General features: G+C 54.2%; 2 protein-coding genes across 2 annotated transcripts; one reads left to right on the top strand and one right to left on the bottom strand.

The window, feature by feature from the left end:
• The first annotated feature begins 961 nt into the window (after window positions 1-961).
• Window positions 962-14,476, top strand: PLK1 (polo like kinase 1). The gene is made up of 10 exons (XM_070954829.1): window positions 962-1,399; window positions 6,392-6,560; window positions 9,426-9,570; window positions 10,483-10,576; window positions 11,255-11,474; window positions 11,557-11,718; window positions 11,811-11,888; window positions 12,940-13,094; window positions 13,440-13,622; window positions 14,048-14,476. The coding sequence occupies exons 1-10, from the start codon at window positions 962-964 to the stop codon at window positions 14,246-14,248; spliced, it is 1,845 nt and encodes a 614-aa protein (XP_070810930.1). The 3' UTR covers window positions 14,249-14,476.
• A 2,098-nt stretch (window positions 14,477-16,574) lies between these two features.
• Window positions 16,575-27,066, bottom strand: ERN2 (endoplasmic reticulum to nucleus signaling 2). The gene is made up of 18 exons (XM_070955317.1): window positions 27,053-27,066; window positions 25,337-25,506; window positions 24,940-25,041; window positions 23,981-24,239; window positions 22,081-22,159; window positions 21,847-21,997; window positions 21,258-21,379; window positions 20,668-20,841; window positions 20,274-20,433; window positions 20,070-20,160; window positions 19,598-19,787; window positions 19,221-19,320; window positions 18,920-19,119; window positions 18,565-18,712; window positions 18,125-18,252; window positions 17,916-18,039; window positions 17,739-17,806; window positions 16,575-17,564 (listed from the first exon to the last, which is right to left on the bottom strand). Exons 1-18 carry the CDS (start codon window positions 27,064-27,066, stop codon window positions 17,388-17,390), a joined length of 2,457 nt encoding a protein of 818 aa, XP_070811418.1. The 3' UTR covers window positions 16,575-17,387.
• Window positions 27,067-27,257: the final 191 nt, after the last annotated feature.

Here is a 27,257-nt window from a genome sequence, read left to right as displayed (position 1 = left end):
ACCCACAAAGGGCGTCACATATCATTGAATCTTGGGGAAAGCCTTCTGAGCAGCTAGGACTTGGGGGGAGGGGGAAGGGTCTTGGCTGTTATGTCCACATTGCCTGGTTAGCTGGTGCTGCCACCTAAACACCCCCCACCCCAATTCCTAGCAGCTCAGAAGTCTTGGCTGACCTCGCACAGCAGCATTCAGGGGGGTCAGCATTCAGAGGGGAAACCTGAGGGTTAAAAGACGGGGGGGGGGGGAGCCCATGGTCCAGCATCTCTTCCCTGAGGGGAGGGGAGGGCCAGGGGACCACTTTCGGAAAGAGTCGGGCAGGGCAGAGCTTGGCGTTGGAAGCTCCTCCGGGAATGCAGCCTGAATCGCCCGGTGGTAGTAAGGACTGATAGCTGAGCGGAAAAGAATCGCCTGGGAAAAGCCCTTCGGGTGGGCAAGGGGCGCTCTCGGCCCTGCCCCTTCTGCGAACTCCGGCCCCCCGCCCCCTGCTCCCAGCCCAGACCCTCCGGCCTGGCTCCCATTTGCCTCCGTCTTTCCGGGCTCCCGAACCGGACTCCGGCCCCGGCGGGCTCTGACCGGACAGACCCCCCCCCCCGCCTCCTGCGCTCCCTGGACGCCCCCTTTGGGCCGGCCGCAGCTCAGGCCCGGAGGGGTCCTCGGGGAGAGCCAAGCCCCTCCTCCCCCCTCCCTCCCCCCCTGGGCGGAGGCGAGGGCGCGCACTTCCACGGGAGCCAGGGAGGCTGGCGCGCGCCCTCGTGTGCGCGCCCGGGAGGCGGTTCCCTGCCCGCCCCTCCCTCCCTCCCTCCCGTGCTGCCTAGCGGCGCGGGAGGCGGGCTGGAGTTTAAATCCTGCCGGCCAATGGGCAGCGCGCTCGGCCGCCCGTAACGCTCCGGCTGCGGCTTCGAAGGCTCCGGCGGCGGCGAGCGAACGGGCGAGGGCGGCGTTGGCGTTGGCGTCGGGGGGGATGAGCGCGGCGGTGCCCGGCAAGGGCTCCCGGCCGGCGGGGCTGGCGGCCCCCGGGCGAGGGGCGGCCCCGGCGCAGCAGCAGCAGCAGCAGCAGCAGCCGGCGGCGGCGGCGGGGTCGGGGTCGTCGGCGCCGGAGAGCCGCGCGGTGCCGGAGGTGCTGGTGGACCCTCGGAGCCGGCGCTGCTACAGCCTGGGCCGCTTCCTGGGCAAGGGCGGCTTCGCCAAGTGCTACGAGATCACGGAGGCGGAGAGCCGCGAGGCCTTCGCCTGCAAGGTGGTGCCCAAGGCGCTGCTGCTGAAGGCGCCGCAGAAGGAGAAGATGAGCATGGAGATCGCCATCCACCGCAGCCTCCAGCACCGCCACGTGGTGGCCTTCCAGGGCTTCTTCGAGGACAGCCACTTCGTCTTCGTGGTGCTCGAGCTCTGCCGGCGGCGGGTAGGCAGGGCGGGAGGGAGGGAGGGAGGGAGGCGCGGCGGAGGCTCCCCTGCCCGGCTCGGCCCGCCCGTGCCCGGCGGGAAAGCGCGGCAGCTCCCCCCCCCCCCCGGACGCCGTTGGACTCCAAGGAGGCCCGGGAAAGCGGGAGGAGGGGGCGGGGGGGGCGGTCTGGGGGAGAAGCGAGCGTTGCCGTCGGGGATCGGTTCCCCCCTTCTTGGCGTGGATCCTTTCTGGCGCTCCCGGGGAAAGCGGGGCTCCTCCTTGCCGCAACGGCTCGGCTCGGCTCTGCCGTCGGGAGATGCCTAAATGCTGCCTGTGGGCAAATGGGATGCGAAGGGCTGTGGGGCTGAGTTTGGGGGCAGGGAGAGGAGGAAGGCAGCGCTGGGCTGGGCTGGGTGGAAGAGGGGCCGCAGCCCTCGAGAGACCCCCGGCTGTCCAACGGCTTCTCTTCCTCGCATCCATCTGGAAGCCTCTGGGAGGATTGCCTCTCCTTCCGACTTGAGAAAGTAAAATGAAATGAAGTTTTTCAAAAGGAACCTTTTATTAAGCAGAAGTGACAGCAATGGCTTCAAAGTAGCCTCTTAGGCAAGACAAGTAGGATTAAAGCCTGCATAGCTCTGCAGACAAGGCACTGCAATTTAACACCAGCTGTCTGCAATTGAAGTAAGTTCGAATCCCGCCAGGCTCAAGGTTGACTCAGCCTTCCATCCTTTCTAAGGTAGGTAAATTGAGGACCCAGTTTGTGGGGGCAATAAGCTGACTTTGTATAAAATATACAAAAGAATGAAGGCTATTGCTTAACGCATTGTAAGCCGCCCTGAGTCTCCGGAGAAGGGTGGCATATAAATCAAATTTTTTTAAAAAAAAGCAGGAACCACCCCTCCCTTTAGCCAATCCACAGGTGTGAAGATGCTCTTTTACCAGCTGCCCTGAGAACCAGATAAGCAGAGATTCCCATGGCTATCAAAGTGAAACATCCCACATGGCCATCCCTCCTATACCTTCCCCAAGAGGTGAGAAGCCCTCAGGGCGCTTCCGCCTCAGGATGCAAATTATAAAATACCAGTTGTCACAGGCAATATTAATGAATTGAATCCAAGCCCCCCCTCCCCCTCTTTCTCCCAATTGAATGGCAGTATCACTTTTAGGGATCTGACAGCCTCTTTGGGCTCCTCCCTGTCCCACCTTGGGTGAAAGCAAAGGGAGTGACTTTATGATGTCTTGGGCAGGTCGTCACCCCCCCCCTCCCTCAGGTGAGTTTTAGAAATTAAAACCCCTTTATTATAGCCAAAGACCAGCAAAAGGAGGGTGGGTTACAAAGAGTTGAAAAACATAAAAGATACATCAGGCTTAAAATTTACATGCAAAAACCTAGAAATATAGAAACTACCTGTAGAACCTAAAACGAAGGGTAGGAGCAGGACATCCTGTAGTGGGGCCTGGCAAGCCAGATCTGAGACAATGCTGGGCACTCTAGAATAAATCACTAGAACTGGTTTATGGCACAGGACATAAATTGAATAGAATACAGCCTTGCTTGAAGCGTGCTATTGGATGAAGTAGACATCAGTCAATTGAGGAATCTCCTGCACTGAAGTCTAGGAAGGGGCATAAAGAGAGGCTGTCTTGGGTGGGTGGGTGGGTGGGGTTGGCGCACTGACCAGTGGCAGAAGGATCATCTGCTCCTCTGCAAGTATCTTCCAGCCAGTTTCCCTCTTGGGTGTCTTGCTCAGAGTTTGCGGATTGTGTTGAGTCTGATTAGGATGAATCATCCTCCCCCCCCCCCCTTATCTATATACATGGGGACAATGATCACAATTGATGCAGATAAAGGGCGAGGCCAGGGTGAACCCCCAGAAGCCCCAATTATTATTAATGGCCCCTGGAGGGATTAGGTCTTCTGGGGTCTTCCCTGGTCTTAGTTGGGCAACAAGATTCTTGATCTCTGTCACTGGTGCCCATGTTGGCAGATTTTGTAGAGTTTAGCTGGGGCGTCTACTTCCAGGGGAGGGAGATATTCTGAAAGAATGTTTACCGGGTCCCTGGGGGGATGCGATGGTCCAACTGTGGCTGGGCCGTTTCTTTGGGAGCTTTACAGGATGTGCCCAAAAGAGCTGAGTCATTGGATCCAGCTGCCCAAATGAGCCTGTTTCCCATTTCCTCTTCCTCTTCCTTCCATGTCAGCAGTTGCTTGTAGTATCGTTTCTGCTGCAGGAGATCCTGTGCTGCTCCTGGTGTAGAATTGGATACGTAGGTCTACTAAATGACCTGAAGCCATTAGTTCAGTTATCCTTTTATTTAAAGGGGGGGGGGTCCGTGGTAGTAAGTTCTTGTTGCTGGCATGATAGGGGTTGGTAGCAGGATGTGATTCTTGATTGAAGGCATTTAACTGGAGCAGGTTTGGGAAGGGGTTGCTTGCAAACTTAGGGATAACTCCCAGGGCCTCTGCAGGGGGGCTAATGACTCTGGAGGTGAATTTGGCTGGATGGTCTTTTTCAAGGACACCATTTGGAATGCAGAGGTTCAACCTGAGGACTGTTTGGGCCAGGGAGAAACCTGCCAAGTTTGATTTGTGGATTTTTGAGCAAAGGGTGAGGAGGAATCCATCATCTTTGAGGTTGGGGACGGAGGGATTTCTGCTTTGGTAGAGGGTGTCATCATTGGCCAAGGGAACCTAATGCATTGTCTAATGCATGTAGAAGTGGAGCGGGGCCATTTCTCTTGGGGGAAGGGAGCCCCCCTCCCAGTTTTAGAGGCAGGTGAGGCTACGTCTCCGGATTGGTTTTCTGTATTGCTTTGGAGCTTCGGGATTGCCTGCTTTACCTACATCATGGCTGGTGTGGAGCTCAGAGGAGTCCCTGCCGGTGGGAGTAGTGTGCTGACAGCACTCTGTGTGCCTTTGAGGAGAGGCAGCGGCCTGAGAGTGTTTAGATCAGGGGTCTCCAACCATCGCAGCTTTAAGACTTGGGGACTTCAACTCCCAGAATTACCCAGCCAGCATGTTGTAACAACCCCCCCCACCCTCCCCCCTTTAGAGGATGAATGGCTCAGAGGTTACATTGATTCTGGGGTTCCTATCATGGGGAGGGGAGGGCAAAAGGGCTGTTTTGATGTCAGCTTCACGAGTTCTGTGTTCACATCCTTCTGTAGCCTCTTGGCTCAGGGTAAAACCTGACAGATTTACTCCTCTTGAGGCTGGGTTTTTATGGCTCTTATTTGCAGGGTCTCCTGCCACTTTCCCAGTGATGAGGTCCTGGACTGACTGGTCCTTAGTGTGCTGACTCTGCCGTAGGAATTCCGTCATGTATAAGGGGGGGGGGGGTAGAACTGGCTCAGAAAAATGCACTTGGCATTTCTTTTGCTGGCCGAGTAGTGAAAATCTTTCTTTTTTTGGGGGGGGGGGGGGTTAAAACAAAACTTTATTAAACATAACAGTAAAATACTATACTATGTATATACAAGATATATATTAATACAAATGACAATACATAAAAAGAAAAAGTGACTGGTCACACGTCCATTATCTTATTAGTGGTGCATATTTGTTTATTATCATACAAAATTTTTCATTTACTCTCATTTCTGCAAGTTATCCAATCATACCACCTATTCCATGCTATACAACATTTTGAGTCTACCTTGTCCTTCATTTCAAATGTTATTTTGTCCATTTCCACGCAATTATAGATTTTTTTGATTATTAATTGATCTGTTGGCAGTTGGTCAGTTTTCCAATATTGGGTGAGCGCCAATCTGGCTGCAGTGACTGTGTAATATTAAATACTTTATTTCTTTCCTATAGTTTTCTTTAATCATCCCTAATAGGAAAATCTCTCGTTTAAGTTCTATTTTTTCCGATGTTATTTCTATTAGCCAAATTTTTACTTTTTCCCAATACTTTCTAATTTTTGGGCAAAGCCACCAGACGTGGCTTTGCCCAAAAGCCTGTGCCTGTTTGCACTTCCAACAGGTTGAACTTAAATTTGAATACATTTTTGCTAATCTCGAAGGGGCCAGATACCATCTATACCACATTTTGTATTGATCCTCTTTATAAACCACTGACTTTGCTATAATATAGTTATTTTCTCACACTTTTTCCCAGTCCTCCAATTCTAAATTATGCCCAATATTTCTTGCCCATGCTATCATTTGCCCCTTTACTAATTCCTCTGCTAGATCAAATTCCAATAGATATTTGTAAATGTTTGAATTCAATTTTTCCTCCGTGGTTTCTAAAAGTTTATCCAACCGATTCGGTTTTAATTCAATTCCTCCTTCCTCCTGATCCTTTTTATATCTTGTTTTTATCTGAAGATAGGGCCACCAATCTATCTGTATCCCTTGATCTCTGAGTTCCTCTCGTGTTTTTAATGTTCCTTGAGAATCCAAAATTTCATAGTATCTTACCATTTTTCGAATTTCTAAGGTGTTGGGGTGCATCATCATCTCCATTGTGGATAACCATCCAGGAACTTTCATATAGTGTTTACTTTTAATTTCCTGCCATGTATAAATTAATGAATCTCTTAAGATATGATTGCTAAAATACCTATGTGTTTTGTTCCTGGTATTCCACAAGAAGGCATGCCACCCCATCAACAAATCATGTCCCTCCAAGGTTAACAGTCTTTGATTTTTCAGATTCACCCATTCCCTGATCCATGTCAAACTTGTTGCTCTATAATATGTCTACAAAATTTGTGTGGGAAAAAAGCCAAGAATTAAATTAAGTACTTTGGAGGATGATACAGCCAGAGGTGGATTTGGATTCCCAGCATGAGTGAAAATCTTTCAAATCAGTTCTTCTATTTTGTCAGTTTAGGGGCTGAGATAGGGAGGCTTACAAGCAGTACACCTGGTTTGAGTTTCCCCCAAAGTTTCTGAATGCTTTTATGAGACCCTCCTCTTTCATCCGTATTTGGCACTTTCCTCTTCTGAGTGCAGCTTCTCACAGTGTTACCCGGGCTGTTCCTCTCTCCCCCCTCCCAGTCCCTTCTGGAGTTGCACAAGCGTCGGAAAGCCCTGACGGAGCCCGAGGCCCGCTACTACCTGCGCCAGATCATCCTGGGCTGCCAGTACCTGCACAGCAACCGTGTCATCCATCGCGACCTCAAACTAGGCAACCTGTTTCTGAACGATGACATGGAGGTGAAGATTGGTGAGTGGGCTGCAGTCCCATGCTCTGGACACAGCTGAGTGGGGGTGAGGCCCCCTGGCTGGGAGAGGACTTGGGCCATGCTGCTTTTCAGGCATGGGGCGGCTCAGTGGCCGCATCTTCTCTAGGATGCTGAAGTAACAAGCAGGGAAGGCAGGGCTGTTGCCCAGTTGTAGGCTACACTGCGGCGTGGTGGCACAGTGGTTGGAATGCAGTACTGCATGCTACTTGTGGTGACTGCCATTTGCCAGCAGTTTGAGTCTCGCCAGCTCAAGGTTGACTCAGCCTTCCATCCTTCCGAGGTCGGTAAAATGAGGACCCGGATTGTTGAGGGCAAGAAGCTGACTGTAAACCGCTTAGAGAGGGCTCTAAAACACTGTGAAGCGGTATACAAATCTAAGTGCTATTGTTATTGCCCATTTACAGGACTGCCCAACTCAAACTGTGATTCTGGATGACATGCAAAAAAAAAAAAAAAAAAAGGAAAAACATAATTCATAGAAAGACACAGATTTAAACATATTAAAATGGGGAATAGAACCGAAAACCTCTAGAGTTCATCAATGGGGAACTGTGCTCAACCTGCCCGTAAAGCCGGTGGAAGGGCCCAGTCTTCATTACTTCCTTAAAGCCAGTAGAAGATTGTCCCGAAGGGCGGAGGCTGCCCCAGAGAAGGTGGAGAAGGTCCACCTACCTCCTGGGGCCATTAGAGGCCTGGGTCCAGTGTAGGGCCTGGAATGTGCCCATCTGTAGGCTGGTTGTCCCACAGGTAACTCAGTTCCATGCCAAGAAGATATTTATGGGTGATAAGCAGCCCTGTAAATGGTGCCCAGAAGCTCTTTCGGTGCCAGTGCAGCCCGTGGTGTTTATATGGACATAGCAAGAAACCCCCATAATTACCATCCATTCTGTACTAATTAGCTTCTTCAAGTGCAACCCCATCCAGATTTGGGGCCCCACAGATCCTCCGTTTTCAGGATCTGTGGGGCCCCAAACCCATAGCCTCGGGGCCTGGAGAGAAGCTTTGCCAGGCTAGCTGGGGTAGAGATGTACGTCACATAGAGGGTGAATAGGACCAGGGGACATGGGCTGGACTGCTGCCTCCTCCATCAACATGGACCAGCCTCGGAGGAAGGAGGAGAACCCCGTAAAGCAGTGCCTGCCTTTCCCACCGGATTTCCTGAGCCCTCTAGAAGGATTCCCTGGTTGATGGTCTGAAAGGATGCCAAGAGATCCAGGAGAATTAAGAAGGATTCCCCCAACTCAGGCCCTCTATTAACCACTGCACTCTGCACTCTGGGACCTGCTGCTTCCAGGACCCCCTGAACTGCAGATCAGCCACCTATAGACACACACACACAAACAAAGATTTTCCACAGCAGCGTTCCAGGTCGGTGTGGTCCAATCAAAAGCCTCAGCCAGGCCAAGCAAATGCCCAACTCTTCTGGCACCCCTCAGATCCATCTGGCTCCTGAGGCAGTCTGATTTAAGAGTCCTCCCTCCACTGGGGGGGGGGGGGGAAACGGTGTCATGGTGAACTGTGGGTCACCAGGGAGTGATCTGCCCATGGCAAGGAGCAGAGAAGTGTCCTCCAACTCCAGATCCCGTTGCCACTGCTCCACAACAGGTCTGGCGTATGGCACACACCAGGCCCACGGTGGCCATGAATTCGTGGATGCAGCTGAATTGACCTGGGCGATGGGCTGATCATGGGCTTTCCACCATGGGCCTGGCCACTCCACTGCCAACCCATAGGCGGCATCAAACAGGTCGGGCAGGGGAGCTGCCATGCTAATCCTAAAGGCTCAGCCCCACGAGTGGGATTCTGGCCCACCATCTGTGGGAGGGGTGGGGATGCCCCAACAACTCTCTGAATAGGGATCTTTATAAAAGGCCAGCCTGGCATTTGAAGCACCAGCCAGAGCCCAGAGCAGGAAGTGGGGATGGAGCTGGGCTGGAATGTAGGTCTGGTGGGAGATAGGCTCATGTTCCAATATTTGAGGGGCTGCCACAGAGAGGAAGGGGTGAAGCTATTCTCCAAGGCACCTGAAGGAATAATGGATGGAAACGAAACAAGGAGAGGTTCAACCTAGAAATAAGGAGAAATTTCCTGACAGTGAGAACAATCAACCGATGGAACTGAAGTTGCCTTCGGAAGTTGTGGGAGCTTCATCCCTGGAGGCTTTCAAGAAGAGACTGGACGGCCATCTGTCAGAAATGGTGTAGGATCCACTGCTTGTGCGGGGATGGGGGGGGGGGGTTGGACTAGATGACTACAAGGTCCCTTCCAACTCTGTTAATCTGTTTCCTGGGTCTGATTCCTGCCATAACGCCTGTTGCCCAACAATCATTCTCTTCTGTTAGGCGAAGCAGCTAAAGGATCCAAGAGGGTCCAGCTGTTGGGGTCTGCTTCTGGCTTGTCCTGGGTGCCAGTTCCAGGCCTCCTTGGGTGAAGCCCAGCAAAGAGGCCGAGTGTTAACAATCAGCCAAGCAGGAGCAAGAAGCAGCAGTGGCCCCTCTTCAGAACTTGTCACTCACTGGCCCTGGGGACGATTCCTGGAACTCGGGGACAGCTGGTGCTTTGTCCTTCCTGATATTTAGCACATCACAGCTGCTCTTTGATCTTTTTTTCCAAAAGAGAAAACAGACCTTTGAACTCAAGGGCTTTTCCAAACTTGTAGCTGTTTGCGTCAAGGGTCTGGGAGGCCGTTGGGCCTGGGGAAGGGGCTTCTCCCAAGCTGCGAGAGCCAGGCAGGCCCCCTGGTCTGCAGCTCAGGCACCTGGGAGAGGTATTTGGATGGCTCTACCTGCTGTGTTTGGATCCCTAGCCAAGCTGGACTCAGGAGGCTGCCCCTTGTGTCTGTCCAGGTGACTTCGGCTTGGCCACCAAGGTGGAGTATGACGGGGAGCGGAAGAAGACCTTGTGTGGGACACCAAACTACATTGCCCCCGAAGTGCTGGGCAAGAAAGGGCACAGCTTTGAAGTGGACATCTGGTCCATCGGCTGCATCATGTAAGTTTGGGGGTGCCTGAAGATAAATGGAAATCCCAAGAGGAAAATTACACTCACACAGCACCAGGACCTTGGAGAGGGGAGTTTTTCCCACATCTCCCAGTTCTGCAAATTGGGGAATGGACAAATAGGGGTTCAGTGGGACCCTGCAGAACTTGTCCCAAAACTGCTTTCTTTCTAAGACAACTGGACTTCCTTGTTTTGTAGAAGATGTTTCACTTTCCATCCAAGCAGTTTCTTCAGTTCTGACCAAATGCTGGAGAATGGAAGGATTTATATACCTTGCAGTCATCTGGTAGTTAGCATTCTTTCTGATGGCCTCAATGACTCAGAAAGAGTGCTAATGACCGGATGACTGCAAGGAATATAAACCTTTCCATTCTCCATTTGGTCAGAACTGAAGAAGGTTCTTGGATGAGAAGCAAGAGGCCTTCTAGCAAAACAAAGTCCAGTTGCCTTTGAAAGAAAGCACTTTTGGGACAACCGTGACCTGGGCAGCTGAGGATCTCCATAGACGCCTGCAGGGCTTGCTTTCTCTGTAAGAAGGTGGGGCTTTCCAAACAGCAGAGAGAATTCAACAACCTCAGTTTATAACCTCTTCCCATGATTGATTATCAGGCGTGACTTCTTATTAACAAAAGCCACGTTGAGACACCAGGGACTTGAGAGCCCATCAGCTGGGTGGCTCAACAGGTGGAACCCTTCCTGCATGGTGCTTGGGGATCCAGGTGTGGCTGACGCAGAGAGTGCAGGTGTTCTCCTCAGTGATCCCAGAAGTGGGAGGCGGGAGCGGAACTGGCTCTGCCTTCTGAAGATCACCACGTCCCTGTGCTGGAAGACGGGGTGGGCCAACAGGCCTCTTGGCAGGGGAGGCTCTATGGGGAGCTGTCCTGAAGCTCTTTCTCCTTGCAGGTACACCCTCCTGGTTGGGAAGCCACCCTTTGAAACCTCCTGCTTGAAAGAGACGTATATTCGGATTAAGAACAACGCATACACGATTCCTACGGTGGGTTCTTTTTGAAGCTCTCCCAGCCAAGGGGGGGGGGCTGCCCGTTAGGGCTCGGGGCTGGGCCTGCTTTGTATTTCTGAGTTAACACCCACCCAACCCCGGTCTGCTTGGAGTGAAGGCAGAACAAGTGTGTCCTTCTCTACTCTTCCCTCAGGTTTAGCCCAGGGTGGGGTCTGGGACCCTCACCGAATCACGGCTCCCCTCCTCTTCCTCCTGTGGCTGTGTGAGCTGTGCTCCTAACAGATTGTAGTTTTGCAGCATTGGGTCGTTGCCCCTTTTCAGGGACTGAAATCTCATGCTGCCCAGAGTCACTTTAGAGGGGAGATGGGTGGCATAAACAGTAAAATAAATAAATTAATGTTTGTAAGAATAAGACTGCTTCAGCCAATTGGCTTGCTAGCAATACCACTTAGACTTATCTTCACAGTGCTCTACAGCCCTTTCTAAACCTTTCGGTTTACAGAGTCAGCCTTTCGCCCCCAACAATCTTTTTGCTGAGGCACGGTTGAATTCCGGCTCTTCTGCAACTCATTTGCTTGGCTTGGAATCCAGCCGAGCAAGTCCCTGGGTCATAAGGCTTGGCACTAGCTTTATAGCCTCACGAAGGGGACGGATGTTGGTAGCAGGGCGGGGGGAATTGTGTAGGAACGGCCTGTGGACCTTCTGTCCGTCCAGCATATCAACCCCGTGGCTGCTAGTCTCATCCAGAAGATGCTGCAGCATGACCCGGCTGCCCGGCCCACCATTGACGAGCTGCTGAACGAGGAGTTCTTCACGACGGGCTACATCCCTTCGCGGCTGCCCACCACCTGCCTTACGGTTCCTCCCCGCTTCTCTCTGGCGCCCAGCAGCTTGGACCCCAGCAACCGCAGGCCTCTTGCGGTGGTGAACAAAGGTGAGCTGGGCGAGGTTTCAGAGCCCCCCACCCTTCCCAGGCTGTGCAGTTTCTGAGCCTGGCCGAATCTTCCCTGGTGCAGGTCCAGAGAGCCCGGCCCTGGAGAAAGTGTGCGAGAAGGAAGACAAGGCCAGCACCCTGCAGGAGCCTGAACAGCCCCTGCCCTGCTACCTGGCCGACCTGCTGCAGCAGCTGATGCGAGTCAATGCTTGCCGGCCCTCGGAAAAAACTCCCGTCAGGCAAGGTGAGGGCGGCTGGCTGGACGCTGCGCTTTTCAGCCAGGCAACCCGTGTGCACTTCTTCATTCCGGCATCTCTTGTTTGTTTTTTCCCCCAGAGGAGGCCGAAGACCCCGCCTGCATCCCCATCTTCTGGGTCAGCAAGTGGGTGGACTACTCTGACAAGTATGGGCTAGGTAGGTAGGTGGTCTCGGGGCAGGGGGGCTGGGTTAAGCAATGGCACTTTGATGGGAACACCCTGGAAACAGCCACCGTTACCCCAGCTGCATTTCCCCCTGCAAGGACGGTTGGTTTTACTGTTTTTTGTGTGAATGAAAGAAAAAGTCTTGGGACAGAGCAGACCTCTGGGTGGGAGGGCCAGTTTGCCCTGGACTTGCACCCCAAAGGCCCTAAAACATACAGTACGAATGACGGACAGCAGAGGTGGAATTGATCCTGGGTGAACTGAAACTCAAAGTGGTTTGATTTGATCAGATATGAAGATGGGGAGAATTCAGTTGGAGTTTCTCTTGACAATTTGTCAGTCTGTCAACACTTGCGGGTTTGAAACTGCCCCCCACCCCAGGAAAAAGGGCTCATTTTGCACTAATCAGGCTGATGGCATGTTTGCCAGAACTCCAGCAATTTCTCTCCGTTTTGCTTCCCTCTTTTTCTGGATTGAGTTAAAAGAGATTTAACTGATTACGTACTATGAAATCACGGTTAACTCTTGCTGATATTCTCCCCACGACGATCTGTCCCCCACCTGCTCCTTCAGGTCTCCCAAGGACTCACCGCAATGGCCTTCCCACCCATAAAAGCCATTCCTTCCTTGCTTCTCAGCTCCTGAGGAGTGAATGATGGGCCACACGGGCGTGGCAGCAGCCGTAACATTGGGCACGGGTCATAAGGCCGTTGTTCAGCTCCTTTGTAATTTCAAACGGTCCCTGAATGAATGGCCATAATTTGAGGGCTGCCTGTAATGTTTCTTCTAAAAGCTCTTGGTTTTCCGAGGGAAGGTGCTCTTTCCCAGCGACTCGGGGCTTTCCCTATCCTGTGGGAAGAAAGGGGCTGCGATCCAGCCAGATGGGTTTGGGAATCGGTCTTGGCCCGATTCCCAAATGCTCCCCGTGTGCAGACAGGATGTGCTCGGCCGGCTACGGTCTTGTTCTGCTAGGTCAGGGCAATCCTGTGGTATTGCGGCCTGATCCAAGGCAGCTGAGAATGCTCCCGCCTTCTCTCCCGCAGGCTACCAACTGTGTGACAACAGTGTTGGGGTCCTTTTCAACGACTCAACTCGCCTCATCATGTACAGCGATGGGGACAAACTGCAATACATTAACCAGAACGGCTCTGAACTGTATTTTAATGTGCTCTCTTACCCAGATACTTTCAGCAAGAAGGTGAGACAGAGAGAGAGAGAGGACGCTTGGGGCGCTGCTCTACCTTGCCTTAGTTTCCCCTTCTGTCTCTGATGGGCGGGAGGAGGGAAGAGGGTCCCCTCTGTTGCAATCTCGAGTCTGTGCTTGAAGGGGCATTCCATCTGGACTGCAGGAAAAGCCGAGGCCCAGAGGGTGTGGCCAGGGGTGTCAAAAGGCTTGGTGTACGGATGCTCCCATCCAAGAGATCGGCAAGGCTGCAGGGGAGTGGGGGGTGTTCCTGGCTTTTTCCTGGAAGGGGGCCTTCGAGGGGGCTTCTTGCTCAGCCCTGCCCTGGTGGGCTCACCCGCTATGCTCTGTTCTTCTCAGATTAAGTTGCTGGAGTATTTCCAAAATTACATGAGTGAGCACTTGCTGAAAGCTGGCGCAAATGTGACTCCCCGGGAAGGGGACGAGTTGGCGCGGCTGCCCTACCTCTTGAACTGGTTCCGCACTCGCAGTGCCATCGTCCTGCACCTGAGCAATGGCACAGTACAGGTCAACTTCTTCCAGGTGAGGAGTGGGCCTCTGGGAGCCGCCCACCAGAGAGGGAGCAAACGCTGGTCTTGCAGGGGCCCTGCTCAGACTGCAGGGCCCGCAGGGCTTCTGCAATGGAGGGAGGAACTGATCTGTCGGGGCCCTGCCTTCTCTCAGGTGCTAGTGCTCTCTCTGGGGACACAGAAGCACTGACAGCCCCCCCCCCCCCATATCCACCTGGCTTTCCTGGGAGGAAAGGAGGCAGACCAAAGGATTGGGAGCAATGTTTCTGAATCAGTAGTGGAGTTCTTGCAGCCGCCAGGCCTGGGGTCCTAGCCAGAACCCCGAATCCCTTCTCAGAACGGGGCCACATGCTTGCTTTTAAGAGGTGCTTTGCCATTAGGCACTGCTGCCTCCAGATGCTAAGCAAGCCCGGCCCGTTGTGCTTTCTTGAACCGCAGGACCACACCAAGGTCATCCTCTGTCCCTTGATGGCCGCCGTCACCTACATCAATGAGCGGCGTGAGTTCCACACCTACAAGCTGACCCTGATCGAGGAGTTTGGCTGCTGCAAGGAGCTGGCCAGCCGCCTCCGTTACGCCCAAACCATGGTGGAGAAGCTGCTGTGCTCTAAATCGGGGGCCACCAAGGCGCCAAGCTAGACCCGGGGAGGCTCCATCTGGCTTGGAACTGTGCAGCCCCCCTGGGACGACCCCCCTTGGCCTGGCCACACCAGGCCCCAGGCTCCTTTAGGGGCCCCGGGGCCCCTTGGCTACAAAAGGACCATAACAGGATGCTTTTTCTTCAGATTCTGATAAGAAAGCCCCCCTCCCTTTTTCTTCTCCCCCTCCCCCCTCAGACTAAACTGTTTTATACTCACTTTGAATAAAGAGAAGCTTCTGACCGTTGCCTTTTGATTCTGATTTAAGCCAGCCAGATTCCTTCTCGAGCCTCTCTCTGGAGGGGAATTCAGGCCCTGCACTAATGGACGAGGGGCTCCTTGCCGGTCAGGCAGCTGCAGGCTGGGCTTGGAGGCTCTGCGGCTCGTTGCATTTTGGCTTCGGGCAACAGCGAATCGGGCCTTTGCTTGCTTTGTCTTGGGGCTGGTGACCCTCCTCCAGCTGAGCTTTCCAAACTCTCTGAGCCCACCAAGGTCTCCCACAGCTGGCCAGCCCCGGGAAGAAGGGTGTGTGTGTGTCCAGGCAACCCTGCAACAAAGGCAGCTTTGGCCACAGTCCCAAGGTGGGAGAACCATGTATGTCCCTGAGGGGGAGTGGCTCTTGTCACCCCCCCCCCCCAAGGACAGGTCGTCTTGGCCAGGCAGGGGGCCATGGTTATGAGATCCATCTAGCCACCCGGGGTCTCTGGGCTGGGGATTGCACCCAAAGCCCCCACGAGCAGTGAACAGCCGCCTTCAGCTGAACTTCCCCAGGGAGATCCTGGGTCACTGGAGATTTGGTGCACCCACAGGAGAGCGACCCCAAGTGATGGAAGGGGGAATGGGCTCAATGAGGGCCAGCAAACCCAGGATGGAGGGCTCAGGTGGAGGGGACCCTTTGTTACGTGGATGTAGTCCCCACCTCAAGGCATCATGCATATCCAGAGAGGCCCTGCTCAGACAGGGAGCACCCAGCCATGGCAGTGCTGTTGTCTGCGGTTCCTTGTGCCATTGCTGGCTCTGATGAGCCATGCTGGCGTTTTGTCACTGCATTTTAGGCCCTGATGGGTTGAGGAAGCTCTCGCCTCCTTATTCATTCTTGCCGAAAGTGGCAGGGGGAGGGGGGGCATGTTTGTGTGGATGTTCCCCTCCCAGAGATGGGAGTGCCGATCTTGGTACACAGTTGGAACCCAGAGCCTGGCAGGGATATTTTAAGCTTCTTTAAATTTCTAAACATTTTAGGCATGCTTCTGTTGCTTCCATGGTTTGTTGTGAGAGATTTTTATCACTGAACATCTAAACAGTTTGTCAAAAGCCTTGCTGGGCTTCACACAACAGACTGTTCGATGTGTGGCTGTTGGTCTTTGGTCCACCCCTGTGTGTGACCACAAGCGCAGGGCAGTCATCTGATGCCCCAATGGGCTAAGCCCCCACCCCACCCCCCCCTTGGGCCACCAGCAGGACAAAGAACAGGTCAGGGGCCGCACTGGCTCTGGATGGGCTCTACACAAGGACATCAGAGGGTTGCGCCTGTCCTCGGACACAAACTCTGCCAGAACATTCCCTCGTTGCTTCAGCCAGTTTGAGAGTATAGGTAGTCCTTGATTTATGACCAGTTACACTTAGCAACTGACATTACACTGCACCTCCCAGGGAGGGTACTTATGCCCCAGGTTCCACGTGCCAACGGTTGGAGGTTCCATGGTCATGGGACTCCACTTGGAGTATTTAGCAACCATATTTACACCATTAGTAATATCCTGTGGTCACGACTGTTTTATGACAATTTTGCCCCCCAAAAAATACCTTTTGTTTTTGATTTTCGGCAACATTGGCCCATAGCAAACCATGGATTTACTTTATGATTGCTGCCAGAAAGGAGGTTGGTTGTGCCGGTGGGTGGGGAATGATTTACCACCGTCACAACTCAAGGACTACCTGAATCAGCCTTGCGTATATTCTAGGACTGGGCCTTCGTCAAACATGGCAGCAGCAGATGTAGGACAGTGAATCTCTCTTGGCAGCCGTGTTTGCTCCTGCGCTAATCTCATCCGGCTCATTAATGGCCAGAAAAGACCGGCTGATCTCTGGGTGGCTCCAGGACGCCTTCTTGGTCCTCTTTCAATGAGGGTCAAGGCTGCTGTGGAGACATCCAATACTTCGCTGGCTGCTGCCATGACAAATTTGGCCAAATGTTTTCCCGAAGTCTAGCTATAGTTTGTGGCCTTTCCACAATCCGTTAAAATTATCTGATTAAAAATGACAGTGACAATGCTGTTGATTCAGATTTGATCTAATTCTGTCTAGTACATCAAATTATGGCTAAAACAAGTCCACACTTGGACTTCTGTGTAAGTGCAATGAATTAAAAGGTAGTTACGACATTTCACGTTCTTGAGTCTGGTCTCCAAATTGCCTTCTTTGTGCAACCTTGGCTCAAGGGGAGCCCCTGCCCTGCCATCCCTTCCCCTGCTAGGCGGCCAGAATCCTTCCTGGCTGAAGAAAATCCTTCCTGATGGCCATCCAGCTGCAGAGCAGAGGTGTCCTGCTTGCTTCCTTTCTCTGGCCTTTCTATATGCTGCTTTATAGATAGGTTTTTTTTAAGAAACCCTATTTACAGCTTTCTGCTACTAACCCCCCACTCCAGAAGGTTTCTGAGGCAACGGGAGATGCTCCATGATGAGCCTGGGAATAAAATGCCCTGGGGCGGGGAACTAAGGGGCAGGGCAGAGCCCAGCCTGAGCACCTCTGGCTGCCTTTAGAGGAGAATCCCCTCTCTGGGATGTCCACAGCAGGACCTGGGCTGCTCAACAAAATGTTAATGGTTATGCATGGCAGGCTGTGCATCAGCAGTGCAGCCCATGGCAACAGGTGATGCTCCCCTACCCTCTTCAGGTGAGAATTCAAGGGAAGGCACCCCCCCTCCTCTGCTCCCCTCTGCCTGAGGCCACCTGGAAGCCCCATGAATTAGCTTCTGGACCCTCACATGGCTTGCAACAGGTCACAGACCAGGTGGCAGGTGGGGCTCGGATGCCCTGTGCTGAATTGGTCCCTCCAGAGCAGGGCAGGCTGGCATGTGCCAAACATGCCGAGGAGCCAGAAGGCAGCAGCTGACAAATCCCCCGCCCTTTGTGGAAAGCTCCTCACTCCTCCTGGCAGTAGTATCTCTGGAAGAGCCGCTCGGCAGCGCATAGGCACATGGCCTGGTGAGTGTGCAGCAGCAGGCAGGGAAAGCGGTCCAGGAAGTACTGGACGAATCCACGGGGAAGGCTGCCAAGGGCCTCCTGGACGTTGCTGGGCAGTTCGTAGTAGTGATGCTTCTGAAGGAGAAAGAGTCCGGATGCCAGGGCCCCCAAGCGACAGTCCCACACTCGGAGACAGAAGGAGGACAGGGGGTGCCTGAGGGGATAGGGGGCCACCCACCCACTCAAGTGCCACTCAGCTGCAGAGGGCCTGGCATTCCCCAAAGAGCCCAGCCAGGGCTGGCATGGTACCTTGTTCCTCATGGCTCGCAACAGGTCACGGACTGAACTGCCCTGGTATCTCCGGAACTTCCTGAGGTCTGCAGGGGAGGGGGCGAGAGTGAGAGGGGCTAAGAGGGTCAGCAAGGCTCCTGCAATACTTTCCCTCCCCCAGGCCACACAGTGGGCCCAGAGTGGGCGAGCGCCTACCTGCCTGTAGTGGGGCCGAAAGATGCATCTGCCAGTTCCCTCGCACCACCGCCAGGCTCCCGGCCTCCAGGGTGCTGACCAGGGGCCCATCTGCTGGCTCCTTTTCAAGGCGGTCACTGACATCCTGCAGATGGGAGAGAGTGTGGGCAGCGGGGCAGAGCGCGACTGAGAAGGGCAGCCAGGAGGAGTGTCCCCCACCCAGGACTCACCTGGAAGAACTGCAGCTGCTTCTCGGGGCCCCAGAAGAAGGGGTGGCAGAGCACCTGTGCGGCCGAGGGGCGCAGGTGGGGGTCACTGCTGATCATAGCTTCTATCAGGTCCCGCCCTACCAGGTGGCCTGGGAGAGCAAGCAGGCAGAGACCTTCAGTAGGTCGTTCAAGGATTCACCTGCCATTTGTCACTACCTTTACCACACCCCTGCAAGGTAGGCTAGCATAGCAGGCAGCAGGGTGAAGCTGAGGGAAAAGGGCTCAGCCATGGCTGAGGAACAGATGAGCCAGGAGCTCCAGGGAGGCACTGAGCCATCCCAGGTCCAGCTAGCAGAAAGAGGCTTAATGGGGCTGGTTGGAGACCCCAGGCAGGCAGGGTGGAAGGAAGGGGGCTTCCCCACACATGCTCGCACACGGCCAAAGCATCCCATGATGCTTACTGTGGGTGTCCTGCTGGAGCCTTGGCAGTTGATAGGTGCCTGCCAGAATGTTGGCCTGGCGATGGAAGCTGTGCCCAAAGGGATGCTGCCCGTGGGACAGGACGTAGTAGAAGACGCAGCCAGCGGAGAAGATGTCCACCCCGCAGGTCTGTAAGAGAGCAGGAAGCCAGGGCCAGATGAAGCAGCTTCCATGATCCTTTGATGGCTCAAGGTTCGATTTCTATCTACCTTTTCTCTGGGCCTCTATTTCCCCTGGGGTGACACCCTGGGAGGAGGGCAGGGCAGGGCGGAGTCCTCAGGGAACCGGGACTCTCTGCTCCTAGACCCCAAAAGCAGGGCGGTCGGCGGTACTCACTGGGCTCTCCCCTGCGTCCTCCCTGAGCATCTCGGGCGCGATCCACCCCTCCGTGCCAGGGATGCCCGAGCCGAGACTGAAGCTCTGATGCCCCCCCTGCAGCTTCTTGCACAGGCCAAAGTCGGAGATGACCGCTCGGAGCCGCCCTTGCCCATCGGGGACCGAGATCAGGATGTTGCAGGGCTTCAGGTCACGATGAGCTGGGAAGAAAAGATGCTCAGCACAAGCCCGGATGACACCCAGCCCCTGTTTAAAGGGGAGGGGGAGGCAAGGGCCTTTGCTGGGAGGGGGGAGGCCTCACCTATGCTGAGGGAGTGCAGATGGGCCAGTCCGGACATGGTCTGGGTCAGCAGGGAGAGTGAATCCAGGCCCTTTCCAGGGAAGACAGAGCTCTCCACATACTGGAGGGGGGAGAAGGGAAGAGGGCAGGGCAATCCTTGCCAGATCAAGCCTGTCTCCCCCTCCCCCACCCACCCCCAGCTATGCAGGAAGAGCCATTAGCTCTGACAGCCTTCAAGAATCTGCCAAGCCCCCCCTGAACTGGCTGGCGGATGGGCCAGCAGGCTGGAGGGAAGCAGCATGAAGACTGTAGGGGCAGGTGTGGAACAAAACAAACAAAAATGATGGCAGGGATGCGAGGGGGAGCCGGGGGGGGGCCTGGCAGGGCTGCCTCCTCACCTGCTGCAGGGTAGCAGAGCAGAGCTCCAGGGCGATGTAGTGGAACTGCCCGTCGGCCTCGGTGCAGAAATAGCGCACCACGTTGGGATGCGTGTCCGACTCTCGCAGCAGCCGCACCTCGCGGTCCACCAAGCGGACACTTTCCGGAAGCAAACGCTTCACAGCCACGTTGCGCCCATCGAAGCGGCCTCTGAAGAAGGAAGCCACCCGGGTGAGGCGATGGGGAGGAATGGCTTCTCCTCTGGGCCCAGAATGCCCCTCTCCCCTCCTCCCAGCAAAGTCCTCGCCCTGCCCTCTCAGGAAGCGCCAAAAGCCGGCTGGGCCGGCACTTCTGCCTCCTGGACCCCGAGCGGGAGGCTCATCCTGCTGCCCTTCAAGATTGGCTCTGAGCAACACAGGACCCTCGGCCTGCAGGGAAGCCCCCTGCTTGGATTGCAGGGCTCGGTGCTTCTATTCAGCAGCTCCAACTCACCGGAACACAAAGGTGCCCCCGGTCCCCCGGCCCAGCACCTCCTGGAGTCTGAAGGAGAGCTTCCCCACAGTAACCGTTTCTGGGTCAGCACCTGCCAAGGGGAGAGAAGAGAGGAATAGGCTCCCCCCCGGAGGAAGTCACCTTAGTGGCCCCTTTGACAGGCCCCTCCCCAACACACCCTCTGCTAGCTGGGCAGGTACCCACCTGGACCAGGGCTCTGGAGGGAGGCTTTATCTGTCGAGGCTGACAAGGGGGGCAGCTCTGCCCCCTGGTCCAGTTCTAGCGACCCTTCAGGAGTCCTTTTTGGGAGATGGCAGGAGGACCCAGGAGGCTGCTGGCTGGAGCTGCGCTCAAGAGGGACCCTCTGGGAGAGCGGCAGCAGGAACAAAAGGGAAGAGACCACCTTCCTTTACTGCCAGGGGGCCATCATCAGGTTGAGGGCAAGACTGGCTACATCCTGGCAGAGACCCCTCCCCAATGGTGGCCATGAAGAGTGCCTCCTCTAGAAGCTGGCAGGGACCGATGTGAGCCACTCCTGGCCTCGGCCCTGAGGCCCCTGCAATCCCCCCAAAGCATAGAAAGTCAGAAGCCCACTCACCCAGAGCAGGAGGCAGAGGAGCCCCCCGCCCCAACAGACGGAAGCCACGCCAACCACAATGAGCTCCCAGCTGCCAAATGAGGGATCCACTTCCACTGGGGCCTCCTTCCTGGCATGATCCTCCCAGGGCCGACCATCAGCCAGATCTTCCTGTGGGCCCTCAGGGGCCAGGAACTGAAACAGACCAGGAAGCTCTTGGCAAGGATGGAGGGGGACATACAGTCACTGCCCGGCCACACGGTGTGGACTTGGGCCTGGAAGTGGGGCCAACCAGGCCGACTCTTTTGCCCTAGTGGGGAAGGGGAAGGCAAGGCAAGCACGCCCCCCTGCATGTGTCTCTTGCTCCTTCCCCCCCCCAATTCCTACATTAGCTTGTGATTGGGTGTTGCATGTGAAAAGTCTGTAGGACACCAGGGCTGATCGCTTGTTCTGCACCTTCTGACGATGACACTGGGTGAAGCAGCCCGGAGTGCCAGGGTCACGGCTAGGTCTTCCTCTTCTCTTAGCAGGCCATCATCACCCGGACTGTAGGAATCTGCCCTGCAATCCTCCCCCCACCACATCAGCCCTACCCCCCTCTTGCCCCGTACCTCTCCCAAGAGGCTGTGAGCGCGGGACTTATGTGGTGCCACAACCTCCGGTTTCCTCCGCAGGCTGCCAGGAGGGGCCCTCAGCATGGTGGTGTGGACTAGTGGGGGCATCTCGTGGTGGCCTGGAAGGAAGGGGAGAGGCTGGGGTCCCTCTGCTGAGTTGGGGGCCCTCACCAAGGAGAGCACCCCATGGCTGAGCTCAACCCGTCTTCAGTCATGCTAACTCTATGGTTCTTTTCTTACCCCCCCACATCCTCTCTGCTCTCTTCTAATGCTGATCATCAGGGACCTTCAGTTCCCTCCAAATCTTCTAATCACAATTTCTTCCCCCCTTCCCTTTCTGAGATGTTTTTCCCCCACCATCCCCAACTTGCAAAGGCAGCAAAGCCCCATCCAGGGACCAGTGAGGAAAGGGGGGGGGGTCAGCCCACACCTGCCAGTATTTACACGCGTGTTCTTATGTAGAAGGGCAGCATTGTGCACCATTCAGCCCAGGGGTCCAAATCCCCCACCATTCAGGGACTCCGGGCAACTTCTGGGGGAAATGGAGGCTGTCTCTCAGGGTGGGCCCCAGAACCCAGACACTCACCTATCAGCAGCCACTGGCTGTGGGGGAGGAAGATGGTGCCCGGTGGGTACTGGATGCCCGTGCTGGGTGTGATCTTGCACTCGCCAGACCTTTGGAGCGTCACTTCGCGTGTGATGGGACCACTGCCCTGGGCCAGAGCCACCCCCTGAGGCTGCAGGAGGCAGAGACAGCCCAGTGAGCAGCAGGGCCCCCCCCCACCTACCCACCCCGTGCCCGCCCCAAGGGAAAACTCACCACCAGGGCCATGCCTTCATGCACCAGGGATGTCAGCGCGTAGAAACCCCCAGCATATTTGCCCACATAGAGGGTTGTGCTGAAACAAAAAGGAAGGCCACGAAGGGTGAGGAGGAAGCCCCTCCGTGGCACAGAGAGCTGCCATGCAGATTCTGGTGAGATTCAGAAGTCACTGAGCCCCTGGAGGTTGAGCTCTGGCTAAGCAGTGACAGCCTAACGCAACATTCTTCAACCCACCCCCCAGGGTGGTTTTGGGGGAAAGCAGGAGGAATGAGGGCTTGTGCACACCTCTATACGTTGCACAAAATAAAAGCGGAATATAAATCCATTCAATTCTCCAAATCTACTGATGGCTCCACCATGCACTGGCTTGAAGAGACCCAAATTGGTGGCTGGCAGCCACAATGGCTCCTGCTCACCTACCCCCATAATGGCCCTTGATGGAGGGGCTGGGCTGCAGGGGCTGCCATGGGGGGGGAGGGTGTCGTGGGGAGACCTCTGTTAGGGGCAGGGTCTTTTATTCATGGCTTCCTTCAGCCAAAGAAGCAGGAGATCAAAGCTCCTGCCCAGAGAGAGGAGATATGGTAGTAAATGTGCAGCCAGGATTTCTTTCCTAGAAGCTCCTGAAATGGCGGGTGTCCTTTGGGGAAACAGACCAAGATTAACCCTGAGGCAGAAGCCCCCCCCCAATTCTGCACCCCGTTGCTTTTCTGGAAAGCAGGCAGCCAATGGCTGGCCCTCTTGCATCGGGAGGCCTAGGAACTCTGCAGCCCACCCACCCCTTTTCTTACTCCTTCCCACAAATTCTCTTTGACTTCCAAGAGAGCCCAGGGAGATTTTCAAAAGAACTCATTCCCCATCATCACCAAAAAACCCTTAAACACATCAACCATAAGATGAAGCCGTCTTAAACATACGAAAGACAAAGCAAAGTTCGTTTTGAAAAAAGAAAAGCAGTTTGAAAGGCTTCCTGGTCATAAAGCACTTATGTGCATGTGGGCACACAAACACACACGTGTACATATACGCATATATGTATAGTCCATGCTCTGCCTTTCTAGTCTGGCAAGCTCTCAAGGCAGCTAACAATAGTTTAAAACAACATAGGTTAAAACTAAACCTAAATTGGAATCGCAAGATTAACTAAAGTTGGAAGGGGACCTTGGGGACATCTAGTCTGACCCATGTCCCAGCAGAAATCACCTCAGATGGAGGGGCTGTTCAGCCTCTACTGCAATCAAGGCAGGCAGCCCACAGCCCCCCTGCATAAGGAAGCGCCTTCTAAGGCTCAGTTGGAGCCCACTTTCTGGTAACTTGACTTGGTTTCACCATGTTCTGCTCTCTTCTGGGTGACCTGCTTTCAGGCACAATATAAACACACACACACAAATACACACACACACACACACACACACCCCTTCTGTTGTCTCTGTTTCCTCCTGCCTCTTCTCTGGACCTGTTCCAGTCAGTCTGGGGTCTTCTTGAAGCCTGATAAGGCACTTAAGGTGCTCTGATGCCACCAGGTTGCAAGTCTCCCTCCAAGCCTGTTTCCAAACCTTCCCAACCTACACAGAAGCCTCACCTGGTTAAGGAGCCTCTCAATCCATGCTGCTTTCTCCAGTGCAGGCACCACATTGTGGAAGGAACTGAGGCCGACTTTAATCTCTCAATGACCGTTTAAGGTCGCTTCCAATTGCAGCCTGTGCTTTGCACAGTTGCCTGGCCGGAGCTCTTAAGGGACAAAAGCCCTAAGCTCAACTTCTCCGCTTTCTGCATCTCTGTTTCCCCCTCTTAGGCTCCCCACAAATGCATCTACGCCACCCCCCCCCCCTCTCATTTTTTGACAGAACTGCTGTCCCAGAAGTCACCCCCGAGGCCCCAAAGCTCTCCTGGCACTTACAGCAAAGGGGCCTTGGCCACAAAGTCCTTGCCAGTCCGGAAGGTCCAGTTGAGGAGGGGGATCTTCTGAGCATGCAGGATAAGGTAGCGCAGGCTCTCCATGGCTATGCTGAGGTGGGGTGCCCGACGCAGGCTGTCCTGGTGCCAGCTGTAGACGCCCACCACGGGTGACCCGTAGTCCTGGACCCAGAGCAGCTCTCCACTCTCCTTGCCCACAGTCACCAACCAACCATCTCCGCTTGAGGCAAAATGGGCCATGTCTGTGCCAAGGGGGCGGGAGGGAAAGGCAGACGCTGGGCATGGCAGCAGAGGCTTTGCTCTCCTTGGGTTGGAATGCCAGCCAAGCGCTAATCACGGGGTCAGTCGCATCGCTAAATCCTGGAGTTGGTCTCGTCTCTGACGGGATCCATCAAGCCCAGAAGCCGAGGCCAGGGGTTTCCAACCTTGGCAACTTTAAGCCTGGCGGACGTCAACTCCCAGAATTCCCCAGCTGGGCTTAAAGTTGCCAAAGTTGGAGACCTCTGGCCTAGGCTGACTCTGGCAAGAGGAAGACTTTCAGGGCTGAGGAGAAGCTGGGATGTCAGTTTCCAGATGTGAAAAGATCACACGTTTAAAAATAAGCTTACATCACACAGACTGGCTGATGAAACCAGCAGCTTCTGCAGGGAGAGCCCAATTTTTAATAGCAGACGTGCATCCCCAAAGTTGGCACTAGGGGAGTGGGTGGAAAAGCTCCGGCTGCCTCCTCTGAACTCCCCCCTCCCCCCCGCAATGAGGTTAGAAGGGCTGCCCTCCTTCCTTCCCAGACTTCAGCTAACTTGCCTGCACTGTGACTCCATGGTGACATTCCCTGGGGTTCCACAGCTGCTGCTTCCCCTGCCAGCTGCCAAGGAAGGAAGGAAGGAAGGAGGCGTGGAGGGGGGAATCCCGGCTGCCAGCTTGCTCTGCCCAGTTACTCACTATAGTCAGAATCCTGCTCATGGACAGGAGCGGAGTAGTCCAGGTAGGTGGCATTCCACTGCAGCTCCCGGGCCTTGGTGTCATACATGGTGATGACATACTCTGCAGAGGAGAGCAAGTTTGATTTACCTTCTCTCTCCCTTCTCCCTCCCTCTCCCTCCTTTCCACTCCCTCTCTCCATTTCCCCCCTCTCCCTCTCTTTCTCCTTTCTTCTCCCTCTCCCTTCGCCCTCTCTCTCCCTCCGTTCCACTCCCTCTCTCCCTCTCTCCATTTCCCCCCTTCCTTTCTTTCTCCTTTCTTCTCCCTCTCCCTCTCCCTCTCCTTCTGCTTCTTCCTCTATAGGCTGCTGTTTCTCCCCCTGAACATTCCCAGGGATGGAGGCCTGAGGGATGCTTACTGCTGCGTCCAATGAACAGCAAGGGGCTTGTGGGGTGCAGCCCATCCCAGGCCTCTGGCGACAGCACACTCTGCTTCTCCCCCGATGCCGGATCCACAAGAAACCAGGTGTCCTCCTTTTTCCCTAGATAATTGAGGAGGGAACACGTGTATTCTGGGGCGCTCCTATCCCTTCAGGTGGAAACGGGCTCCAGCCTCGCTGCTACTTTGCCCAGCCTTTCACAAGCCAAGGATGGAGCCCCCTCTGACCCTCCCCCCCTTGGCACCTGTGTAAATGACGCCATCAGAGCTGCGGCATGGAGAAGACTGCACCAGCTCCGGGATGGTGAAAGGCAGCTTCTATCAGAAAAATAAGAGAGAGAGAAACACCCCCACATACACACACTTGGCTCCAGATCAGCCTTTAACAAACATGACTGGAATCGGCAAGGCACCATCTGTAGCAGCTGATCCAGCGTTGCATTTTGGCGCAAGATGCTTGGGACACGTATGTCCTCTGTGCCAACAACTATCGGTGTGGTAGCCACACAGATGATCCTTGAATTATGCATCACATCCTCAGCCTTCAGGATTCCAGGCCTTCAGGATGCCTCTAAGCAAGAGCCTCTATTCACGCAATACAAGCAGGGAGCCAATTATTCTCTTTTGCCATTAGCATCCTTTCTTCTCTAAAATAGAATGGAATAGAGCTGGTAGAGAGGTCTTCTAATCCAGCCCCCTGTTCAAGCATAGAACCTGCTTGAGAAATAAAGCTCACAATAAGTAGTCAGGTGTTTCTAATTGCTCAGGATCAACCCCTCTGGGCATATTCTAGATTCCCTCAAGAATATGGGATTCCGTGCCCAAGCCTGGTGGCCCTACACTGGCCCAGTGGACAGCTTCTCATGTCCTTCTTCTGTAAGCGAAGAATGGTTGCAGGAATTGGGTATGTCTCCAGTCTAATCAAGAAAAGGATCATGTGATACGATAGCAGTCTTCCAATATCTGAGGGGCTGTCACAGAGAAGAGGGGTCAACCTATTTCCCAAAGCACCTGAAGAAGCACCTGACAAGAAACAGGAGAGAAGCAACAAGAACTAAGGAGAAATTTCCTGACTTCAGAAGTTGTGGGGGCTCCATCACTGGAGGCTTTTAAGAAGAGATTGGTCTTAAAATAAACAGAAAATCACACACACAAAAAGAAAAACCCCAAATCTAAATCCAATTTTTATCATTCAATCTAACATCTTATTCTAACATTTAATTTTCTGATATATAATCCACCCTAACTCTTAAACTTCACATCCAAACAGCACTTTATAATATTCATTTAGCAATTTAACAATTTCTGTTTATTTTAAGATGTTAATGGAGGGAATTGGGATTTATATCTATGTTATACCGGCCAAACACTTGCTCCAAAAAGATGTTGTTTTATGTTTTATTTCTTAAAAAAAAATTTTTTTTTCAAAAAAAAAAAAAAAAAAAGAAGAGACTGGTCAGCCACTTATCTGAAATGGTGTAGGGTCTCGGGTAGGCGGTTGGATTAGAAGACCTCCAAGACCCCTTCCATCCTTATTATTCCTGGCTCTGCATGGCCTTCGAGACCCAGCTGGCTTAATCCTGTGTCTGCGCTTCACTCCGGAGAGTCTCCTTGGGCAGCAGAAGTGCTGGTGGCCCCAGAAGCCCCAAGTGAAGCCACCCCTCCCCCCAGCGGGCCTCTGGTCACTTCCGCTCACTTCTTTAAGGCCATCGTAGCCTCTGATAGGGTCAGTTTCCAGGTTGCAGGAGGCAGGACTTTCAGGGAGCCCTCCCAGCTTTCTCTCCCTGCCCCATCAGGATGGCTCCTCCCCCTGTAGCTCCCCAGGAGTGAAACTTAGCACCGGCCACCTTGACTCAGGTGTACCCCGCCCGCTTTCTTGGCTACTTACCATCAGCCCCCCT

Source organism: Pituophis catenifer, unplaced genomic scaffold (genome assembly GCF_029215685.1).
Source record: "Pituophis catenifer annectens isolate HBS135680 unplaced genomic scaffold, rPitCat1.0.hap2 SCAF_16, whole genome shotgun sequence".
NCBI lineage: Eukaryota > Metazoa > Chordata > Lepidosauria > Squamata > Colubridae > Pituophis > Pituophis catenifer.
This window is presented reverse-complemented; position numbering and strand designations above follow the sequence as displayed.